The sequence below is a fragment of the Pseudophryne corroboree genome, chromosome 2 (assembly GCF_028390025.1).
Source record: "Pseudophryne corroboree isolate aPseCor3 chromosome 2, aPseCor3.hap2, whole genome shotgun sequence".
NCBI lineage: Eukaryota > Metazoa > Chordata > Amphibia > Anura > Myobatrachidae > Pseudophryne > Pseudophryne corroboree.
In genome coordinates, this window is record NC_086445.1 from 1,020,534,643 (window position 1) to 1,020,545,951 (window position 11,309).

General features: G+C 45.6%; 1 protein-coding gene across 2 annotated transcripts in view; it reads right to left on the reverse strand.

Moving 5' to 3' along the window:
- Nucleotides 1–10,986, reverse strand: part of LOC135050309 (OX-2 membrane glycoprotein-like) — a 69,034-nt gene extending 58,048 nt beyond the window's left edge. For both annotated transcript variants that reach the window (XM_063956712.1, XM_063956711.1), the window contains exon 1: nucleotides 10,890–10,986. In XM_063956712.1, coding sequence (XP_063812782.1) covers nucleotides 10,890–10,901 — 12 coding nt within the window. In that variant the 5' untranslated portion in view covers nucleotides 10,902–10,986. The remainder of the gene's footprint in view (nucleotides 1–10,889) is intronic.
- Between the last annotated feature and the right edge of the window lie 323 nt (nucleotides 10,987–11,309).

The following is an 11,309-nucleotide window of genomic DNA, read 5'->3' on the forward strand; positions in this document are numbered from 1 at the left end:
ATGAATTGTATGTGCAAAACATGGGACATGCTGGAATTTGCCCACATGTAATGCACGCACAATATTATTGGCGTTGTCCGATATCACAAATCCCCAGGAGAGTACAATTGGGGTAAGCCATTCTGCAATGATGTTCCTCAGTTTCCGTAAGAGGTTGTCAGCTGTGTGCCTCTTACGGAAAGCGGTGATACATAGCGTAGCCTGCCTAGGAACGAGTTGGCGTTTGCAAGATGCTGCTACTGGTGCTGCTGCTGTTGATGTTGCTGCGGGAGGCAATACATCTACCCAGTGGACTGTCACAGTTATATAGTCCTTAGTCTGCCCTGTTCCACATGTCTACATGTCCATGGTTAAGTGGACACTGGATACAACCGCATTTTGTAGGACACTGGTGACTCTTTTCTGACATCTGTGTACATTCTCGGTATTGCTTGCCTAGAGAAGTGGAACCTAGATAGGATTTGATACCTGGGACACAGTACCTCAAACAATTCTTTAAGTCCCACTGAACTAATGGGGGATACCGGATGCACGTCTAACACCAACATAGCTGTCAAGGCCTCAGTTATCCGCTTTGCAAAAGGATGACTGCTGTCATATTTCATCTTCCCCACAAAGGACTGTTGGACAGTGAATTGCTTACTGGAAGTAGTACAAGTGGTCTTCCGACTTCCCCTCTGGGATGACGATCGACTCCCAGCGGTAACAACAGCAGCGGCGGCAGCAACAGCAGGCGTACCACTCAAGGATCCTCCGGAGGAATCCCGGTTAGGAGAGGACTCCTCAGTCTTGACAGTGACATGGCCTGCAGGACTACTGATGTTCCTGACTGAGGAGGAAGTTGACATTGAGGGAGTTGGTGATGTGGCTTGCAGGAGCTTGGGTACATAAGGAATTTAGGTGTCAGTGGACTGCTTACGCTCTTACCCAAAGTTTCACAACTTGACACTGACTTATGATGAATGCGCTGCAGGTGACGTATAAGGGAGGATGTTCCTAGGTGGTTAACATCCTTACCCCTACTTATTACAGATTGATAGAGGCAACAGATAGCTTGACAGCTGTTGTCTGGATTTGTGGAGAAATAATTCCACACCAAAGAGGTAGCTTTTTTGGTAGTTTGCCCAGGCATCACAATGGGCTTCTTCATCCCATGGACAACAGGTGTCTCCCCCGGTGCCTGACTTAAACAAACCACATCACCATCAGAATCATCATCGTCAACTTCCTCCTCAGCGCCAGCAACACCCATATCCTCATCCTAGTGTACTTCAACAGTGACATCTTCAATTTGAATATCAGGAACTGGACTGTGGGTGCTCCTTCCAGCACTTGCAGGGAGCGTGCAGATGGTGGAAGGAGCCACCTCTTCCCTGTCCAGTGTTGGGAAGGTCAGGCATCGCAACTGCCGACACACTTGGACGCTCCTTGGGGATTTGTGATACCATCTCAGAACACACAGTTCTTTTCTGTGCTCTTTCCAGCTTAACTGTTTTAATATTTCTAGCGGGAGGATGAGGGCTTCCATCATCATGTGAAGCTGTACCACTAGCCATGAACATAGGCCAGGGCCTCAGCTGTTCCTTGCCACTCCGTGTCGTAAATGGCATATTGGCAAGTTTACGTTTCTCCTCAGACGATTGAATTTTCTTTTTTTGGTTCTTATGACTGAACTTTTGCTTTTTGGATTTTACATGCCCTCTACTATCACATTGGGCATCGGCCTTGGCAGACGACGTTGATGGCATTTCATTGTCTATGTCATGGCTAGTGGCAGCATCTTCAGCACTAGGAGGAAGTGGTTCTTGATCTTTCCCTATTTTATCCTCTAAATTTTTGTTCTCCATTATGTTTCTGGAGTTATATAACAAAATATGCGGCTGATGGAATGACTGATGGCTGATGGCCAGGACACTACCACTGGTTTGATGCAGCACAACACAACAACACTGTAAGGGACTTGTGGTTGTTGTTATGCCTCGTCCCTGGAATGACTGATGGACAGGACACTACCACTGGTCTGATGCAGCACAACACAACAACACTGTAAGGGACCTGTACAGCTACACTGCAGCAGTGGACACCACCACTGTGACTGGTCACTGGACTGATGCACAGGAGACTTCCCCTGGTCTAATGCAGGACAACACAGCAAAAATGCAAGCCAGCAGCACTGGGGACATATAGCAGCAGAGGACACCAACACTGTGACTGGCTGGACTGATGCAGCACAATACACTGACTACACTGGACTGTACAGCACAACACAGCACAAGACTCGCCATCCCACTTTCCCGCCCCCACACAGACACTGAACACTGAGGACACGTCCTCTCAATACACTCTCCGAGACTGGAGTGAAAATGGCCGCGACACGCGGCTCCTTATATGGAATCCAAATCCCGCGAGAATCCGACAGCGTGATGATGACGTTTTGCCTCGGTCGGGTTTCTGAGTCAGGCGGGAAAACCCGAGCCTGACTCGGATCCGGGCTCGGAAGGCAAAATCCGGTAGGGTTCGGTTCTCTGAGAACCGAACCCGCTCATCTCTAGTAATAACTGACAGATAAATAGGTAAAAAGACCCTGTGTACAATATACTATTATATTGACGGATCACATTTATCGAATCTCAGTTGGTTCATTATAAGAATATCTGCAGATACACTGTTTCTAGTTATACAGCTACAAATGATGGTTCTGCTGATACTCTGTATCTACTGTAGATCAATAAGGGTAATGTAAAGAATTACAGACCCATAGAGAATGCAATCAAATTAATTACATTCTAGAGTTGGGGGCATATTCAATTGACCGCATGATTTTGCCGCAAAACGTAATGCTTCTATTCTGGCCAATTCCCAATTCTCGTCGCTATGTGTGACTCCGATTCTTGTGCTATCCGATTTTTTTAAAATTGGCGCAATACTGTATGTTTTTCTTCAAAAACCAGTGGCAATTTTTTTAAAAACATGGGGAATCAGTCTGTACCCTAAAAACTTTAATATAACAGTATAGACATCTATTATAGTCCCAAATAAACATGTTTTGCGCTATTAAAATGTTTCTAATGGCCAATTTGTGCATTTTTTAATAGAGTGAAAAAATGCTAGAACGCTTTCTTTCCATTAAATTAAATGCTGTATTTTAATTTGTTCTGCATAAAAAAGTTTATTTTTTTAGTCATTTTAAGCCACTTTAAAAAAATAAGAATTTACTTACCGATAATTCTATTTCTCGGAGTCCGTAGTGGATGCTGGGGTTCCTGAAAGGACCATGGGGAATAGCGGCTCCGCAGGAGACAGGGCACAAAAGTAAAGCTTTCCGATCAGGTGGTGTGCACTGGCTCCTCCCCCTATGACCCTCCTCCAAGCCAGTTAGGTACTGTGCCCGGACGAGCGTACACAATAAGGGAGGAATTTTGAATCCCGGGTAAGACTCATACCAGCCACACCAATCACACCGTACAACTTGTGATCTAAACCCAGTTAACAGTATGATAACAGCGGAGCCTCTGAAAAGATGGCTCACAACAATAATAACCCGATTTTTGTAACTATGTACAAGTATTGCAGATAATCCGCACTTGGGATGGGCGCCCAGCATCCACTACGGACTCCGAGAAATAGAATTATCGGTAAGTAAATTCTTATTTTCTCTATCGTCCTAGTGGATGCTGGGGTTCCTGAAAGGACCATGGGGATTATACCAAAGCTCCCAAACGGGCGGGAGAGTGCGGATGACTCTGCAGCACCGAATGAGAGAACTCCAGGTCCTCCTTAGCCAGGGTATCAAATTTGTAGAATTTAGCAAACGTGTTTGCCCCTGACCAAGTAGCTGCTCGGCAAAGTTGTAAAGCCGAGACCCCTCGGGCAGCCGCCCAAGATGAGCCCACCTTCCTTGTGGAATGGGCATTTACATATTTTGGCTGTGGCAGGCCTGCCACAGAATGTGCAAGCTGAATTGTAGTACACATCCAACTAGCAATAGTCTGCTTAGAAGCAAGAGCACCCAGTTTGTTGGGTGCATACAGGATAACAGCAAGTCAGTTTTCCTGACTCCAGCCGTCCTGGAACATATTTTCAGGGCCCTGACAACATCTAGCAACTTGGAGTCCTCCAAGTCCCTAGTAGGTGCAAGGCACCATAATAAGCTGGTTCAGGTGAAACACTGACACCACCTTAGGGAGAGAACTGGGGACGAGTCCGCAGCTCTGCCCTGTCCGAATGGACAAACAGATATGGGCTTTTTTGAGAAAAAACCACCAATTTGACACTCGCCTGGTCCAGGCCAGGGCCAAGAGCATGGTCACTTTTCATGTGAGATGCTTCAAATCCACAGATTTGACTGGTTTTAAACCAATGTGATTTGAGGAATCCCAGAACTACGTTGAGATCCCACAGTGCCACTGGAGGCACAAAAGGGGGTTGTATATGCAATACTCCCTTGACAAACTTCTGGACTTCAGGAACTGAAGCCAATTCTTTCTGGAAGAAAATCGACAGGGCCGAAATTTGAACCTTAATGGACCCCAATTTGAGGCCCATAGACACTCCTGTTTGCAGGAAATGCAGGAAACGACCGAGTTGAAATTTCTTTGTGGGGCCTTCCTGGCCTCACACCACGCAACATATTTTTGCCACATGTGGTGATAATGTTGTGCGGTCACCTCCTTTCTGGCTTTGACCAGGGTAGGAATGACCTCTTCCGGAATGCCTTTTTCCCTTAGGATCCGGCTTTCCACCGCCATGCCGACAAAACGCAGCTGCGGTAAGTCTTGGAACAGACATGGTACTTGCTGAAGCAAGTCCCTTTTTAGCGGCAGAGGCCATAAGACCTCTGTAAGCATCTCTTGAAGTTCCGGGTACCAAGTCCTTCTTGGCCAATCCGGAGCCATGAGTATAGTTCTTACTCCTCTACGTCTTATAATTCTCAGCACCTTAGGTATGAGAAGCAGAGGAGGGAACACATACACCGACTGGTACACCCACGGTGTTACCAGAACGTCCACAGTTATTGCCTGAGGGTCTCTTGACCTGGCGCAATACCTGTCCCGTTTTTTTGTTCAGACGGGACGTCATCATGTCCACCTTTGGTATTTCCCAACGGTTTACAATCATGTGGAAAAAACTTCCCGATGAAGTTTCCACTCTCCCGGGTGGAGGTCGTGCCTGCTGAGGAAGTCTGCTTCCCAGTTTCCATTCCCGGGATGAAACACTGCTGACAGTGCTATCACATGATTTTCCGCCCAGCGAAAAGTCCTTGCAGTTTTTGCCATTGCCCTCCTGCTTCTTGTGTCGCCCTGTCTGTTTACGTGGGCGACTGCCGTGATGTTTTTCCCACTGGATCAATACCGGCTGACCTTGAAGCAGAGGTCTTGCTAAGCTTAGAGCATTATAAATTTACCCTTAGCTCCAGTATATTTATGTGGAGAAAAGTCTCCAGACTTGATCACACTCCCTGGAAATTTTTTCCTTGTGTGACTGCTCCCCAGCCTCTCGGGCTGGGCTCCGTGGTCACGAGCATCTAATCCTGAATGCCGAATCTGCGGCCCTCTAGAAGATGAGCACTCTATAACCACCACAGGAGAGACACCCTTGTCCTTGGATATAGGGTTATCCGCTGATGCATCTGAAGATGCGATCCGGACCATTTGTCCAGCAGATCCCACTGAAAAGTTCTTGCGTGAAATCTGCCGAATGGAATTGCTTCGTAGGAAGCCACCATTTTTACCAGGACCCTTGTGCAATGATGCACTGTTTTTAGGAGGTTCCTGACTAGCTCGGATAACTCCCTGGCTTTCTCTTCCGGGAGAAACACCTTTTTCTGGACTGTGTCCAGAATCATCCCTAGGCACAGCAGACGTGTCGTCGGGATCAGCTGCGATTTTGGAATATTTAGAATCCACCCGTGCTGTTGTAGCAGTATCCTAGATAGTGCTACTCCGACCTCCAACTGTTCCCTGGACTATGCCCTTATCAGGAGATCGTCCAAGTAAGGGATAATTAAGACGCCTTTTCTTCGAAGAAGAATCATCATTTCGGCCATTACCTTGGTAAAGACCCGGGGTGCCGTGGACAATCCAAACGGCAGCGTCTGAAACTGATAGTGACAGTTCTGCACCACGAACCTGAGGTACCCTTAGTGAGAAGGGCAAATTTGGGACATAGAGGTAAGCATCCCTGATGTCCCGGGACACTATATAGTCTCCTTCTTCCTGGTTCGTTATCACTGCTCTGAGTGACTCCATCTTGATTTGAACCTTTGTAAGTGTTCAAAAATTTTTTTAGAATAAGTCTCACCTAGCCTTCTGGCTTCAGTACCACAATATAGTGTGGAATAATACCCCTTTTCTTGTATTAGGAGGGGTAATTTAATTATCACCTGCTGGAAATACAGCTTGTGAATTTTTTCCCATACTGCCTCCTTGTCGGAGGGAGACCTTGGTAAAGCAGACTTCAGGAGCCTGCGAAGGGGAAACGTCTCGACATTCCAATCTGTACCCCTGGGATACTACTTGTAGGATCCAGGGGTCCTGTACGGTCTCAGCGCCATGCTGAGAACTTGTCAGAAGCGGTGGAACGCTTCTGTTCCTGGGAATGGGCTGCCTGCTGCAGTCTTCTTCCCTTTCCTCTATCCCTGGGCAGATATGATCTTATAGGGACGAAAGGACTGAGGCTGAAAAGACGGTGTCTTTTTCTGCAGAGATGTGACTTAGGGTAAAAACGGTGGATTTTCCAGCAGTTGCCGTGGCCACCAGATCCGATGGACCGACCCCAAATAACTCCTCTTCCTTTATACGGCAATACACCTTTGTGCCGTTTGGAATCTGCATCACCTGACCACTGTCGTGTCCATAACATCTTCTGGCAGTTATGGACATCGCATTTACTCTTTATGCCAGAGTGCAAATATCTCTCTGTGCATCTCGCATATATAGAAATGCATCCTTTAAATGCTCTATAGGCAATAAAATACTGTCCCTGTCAAGGGTATCAATATTTTTAGTCAGGGAATCCGACCAAGCCACCCCAGCTCTGCACATCCAGGCTGAGGCGATCGCTGGTCGCAGTATAACACCAGTATGTGTGTATATACTTTTTATGATATTTTCCAGCCTCCTGTCAGCTGGTCCTTGAGGACGGCCCTATCTATAGACGGTACCGCCACTTGTTTTGATAAGCGTGTGAGCGCCTTATCCACCCTAAGGGGTGTTTCCCAACGCGCCCTAACTTCTGGCGGGAAAGGGTATACCGCCAATAATTTTCTATCGGGGGAACCCCGCGCCTCATCACACACTTCATTTAATTTATCTGATTCAGGAAAAACTATGGTAGTTTTTTCACATCCCACATAATACCCTCTTTTGTGGTACTTGTAGTATCAGAAATATGTAACACCTCCTTCATTGCCTTTAACGTGTGGCCCTAATAAGGAATACGTTTGTTTATTCACCGTCGACACTGGATTCAGTGTCCCTGTCTGTGTCTGTGTCGACCGACTAAAGTAAACGGGCGTTTTAAAAACCCCTGACGGTGTTTTTGAGACGTCTGGACCGGTACTAATTGTTTGTCGGCCGTCTCATGTCGTCAACCGACCTTGCAGCGTGTTGACATTATCACGTAATTCCCTAAATAAGCCATCCATTCCGGTGTCGACTCCCTAGAGAGTGACATCACCATTACAGGCAATTGCTCCGCCTCCTCACCAACATCGTCCTCCTACATGTCGACACACACGTACCGACACACAGCACACACACAGGGAATGCTCTGATAGAGGACAGGACCCACTAGCCCTTTGGAGAGACAGAGGGAGAGTTTGCCAGCACACACCAAAAACGCTATAATTATATAGGGACAACCTTATATAAGTGTTTTCCCTTATAGCATTTTTTATATATTTCTAACGCCAAATTAGTGCCCCCCCTCTCTGTTTTAACCCTGTTTCTGTAGTGCAGTGCAGGGGAGAGCCTGGGAGCCTTCCCTCCAGCCTTTCTGTGAGGGAAAATGGCGCTGTGTGCTGAGGAGATAGGCCCCGCCCCTTTTTCGGCGGCCTCGTCTCCCGCTCTTAACGGATTCTGGCAGGGGTTAAATATCTCCATATAGCCTCCGGAGGCTATATGTGAGGTATTTTTAGCCAAAATAGGTATTCATTTGCCTCCCAGGGCGCCCCCCTCCCAGCGCCCTGCACCCTCAGTGACTGCCGTGTGAAGTGTGCTGAGAGGAAAATGGCGCACAGCTGCAGTGCTGTGCGCTACCTTTAGAAGACTGAGGAGTCTTCTGCCGCCGATTCTGGACCTCTTCTTACTTCAGCATCTGCAAGGGGGCCGGCGGCAAGGCTCCGGTGACCATCCAGGCTGTACCTGTGATCGTCCCTCTGGAGCTGATGTCCAGTAGCCAAGAAGCCAATCCATCCTGCACGCAGGTGAGTTCACTTCTTCTCCCCTAAGTCCCTCGTTGCAGTGATCCTGTTGCCAGCAGGACTCACTGTAAAGTAAAAAACCTAAGCTAAACTTTTCTAAGCAGCTCTTTAGGAGAGCCACCTAGATTGCACCCTTCTCGGCCGGGCACAAAAATCTAACTGGCTTGGAGGAGGGTCATAGGGGGAGGAGCCAGTGCACACCACCTGATCGGAAAGCTTTACTTTTGTGCCCTGTCTCCTGCGGAGCCGCTATTCCCCATGGTCCTTTCAGGAACCCCAGCATCCACTAGGACGATAGAGAAATGTTATTTAAAAAAAAAAAAAACCCACCTGTAACTCCCACCTGCAATCTTAAAAACACATTTCCCATCTATACAGCGTCCCCGAATACCTGTCCCACATCTTTTAACCCATAATTCTGCACTTTGCAGAATAAAACTCCAATATTGACATGTAATTATTGAAAACTTCCAAATGCCTAATTTAATGCCAACATTTTTAACTTAATGATTTTCCCTGCTTTGCGTCTGATCTGACGCAGCAAGAAGTCCTATAGAAATTACTGCGGCCAAAATGGTCATTGTCAATCGAACGCCAAAAACACTACGGTCATCCAAAAATAAAATATAAAAATTTTAACACGCCCAATTGAATATGCCCCTTAGTTATACATCCAAAGGGCAAACGCTGCAGTGATCATAATAAAGTAACAAAAGCAGTGATAAGCGCAAGGTGAAAATGCACCAGCCAATCATTACGGTTTTGAAAAATTACAGTTAGGAGCTGATTGGCTGGTGCGTTATCACTGCTTTATCTCTTCTCCAAGCTTAATACATCTGCCACAACAATGTATCCTAGTTAATGGTCGCACACAACTACATGTAAGCGTAACATAATATGCTGGCGCTTTGTAAGTAAATGTTAATAAATAAATAAGTTTCCTGATTGCTAGTGATTAATCTCTAAACATCTCGCGCACCTTCTGGGATCACCTTGTTATATGATTTTTAATTGCAACGTAGAGTGATGATTATACTCATTCGCACAGTTATGCAATGATTAGGTTTATGCAATTAAAACATTAATGATTTTCCTGCACAGAGTATATTAGAGCAGTAGATTAATCGCTGTTATAATAGATCCTGGTACCAGGAAATTCTCCGCGGACACCGGTAGCGGGGAAAGTGAAACGCTAGGATCATCTGAGGAAAGTGACATCAAGAAATAGGGTTTTCCTTTCAGTTTGGGGATTATTCATCACAATCGCCTAAGGCAGTGGTTCCCAAACTCCCTCAAGGCACCCTAGCAGTCCAGGTTTTCAGTATGTTCACATTACAGCACAAGTAGCTTCATCCTAATCATTTTTATTTAACCCTCTGCATTAATTTTTAAGCAAGATTTATAGCAGTGATTCTCAACCCTCGGGTTTTCCCAACAGGTCATGTTTTCAGGATTTCTGTCTGTGGAAGCAGGTGGGATAATTACTGACCCAGCAACAAAGATGACATCACCTGTGCATGATTAAAAAAATCCACAAAACATGACCTGTTGGGGGTATGTGAGGACTGGATTGGATTGTTGGTGTGGTCCACAAGGCCACCCCATCAATCCATGTCCCTGATTGTGCACAGATGGTATAATCAAACGGAGTAAGGTACTAATTAAATCACCTGCTGCTAAACAGGGATATCCTTAAAGTCTGAACTGCTGGGGTGCCTTAAGGACTGCGTTTGGGAACCACTGATGTAAATGCTGAAATAAACTATATTTTATTTAGAAAATAGAGTTTTGCTGGGAAATAAAACCAGCGCAGTGTGGAGAAAGAAAGTGCTGCAATCACGGCACGGAGGGAAAGGGTTATAGAGTTTCCTACAGGAAACCGATCGTTTTAACATTGTCTAATAATAAAGTCATATGAAATGTTTTATTTACTACGTTACTTCAATGTCGGGTCATAAACACATTTTTATGGCAGTATTATACATTAGTTGTAGCTATAATACAAAGCATTGGATGCACCAACATACTGTACTGTACAGCACTCACGCCTAAGGGTGCAAACAATCTGGAGACAGACTGCATCCGAAAATCACTTAAACCATTTAGCAAAAAGCCAACAAAATATCATAAAAGCAGAAATGTGTAAAATATAATTAGCGCGCCCATGTTCTGTTCAGCAAAATAATTGATTGTTAAGTTTTCATGTGTAATCCCCTTTGTGAAATAAATTGGATGTACTAGAAATTCAGACCGAATTTTAAAGACATAATAAAGAAAAGAAACTGTAAAGAACTTTGATCGTTTGGATGAGAGTGAGATAGAGAAACAATTCCATTTCCCACATTTATAGCAACTGTAATCATACATACTGTACGAGGGCTTCTTACTCTTAATTGTAAATGTAGCAAAACAATGCACAGAGCATAAATTAATTTAGTAGGAGAGACACATACAAGTCGTTCCTTACCTTCCAGCCCATTGCAAGTTCTGGACACGTCTGTAAGCCATTTCCTTTAGCATCCAGACGTAGACCATAGGAAAAGTGCACACTGCTGCCATCTGTTGGTCTACCTCATGCTTGGATAAAAGACTTAGGGGGACATTTACTAAGCAGTGATAAGAGCGGAGAAGTGAGCCAGTGGAGAAGTTGCCCCATCAACCAATCAGCAGCTCTGTATCATTTTATAGTATGCAAATTATAGATGTTACTTCAGTGCTGATTCGTTGCTATGGGCAACTTGTCCACTGGCTCACTTCTCCACTCTTATCACTGCTTTGTAAATGTCCCCCTTAGTAATTATAGTTTACTAGTTACCAACCGGTCAAAATGACGGAGCAACATAATTGTAATGTCAGCGCCGGCGGCTGTGCTCGCCCGAACAGAGCA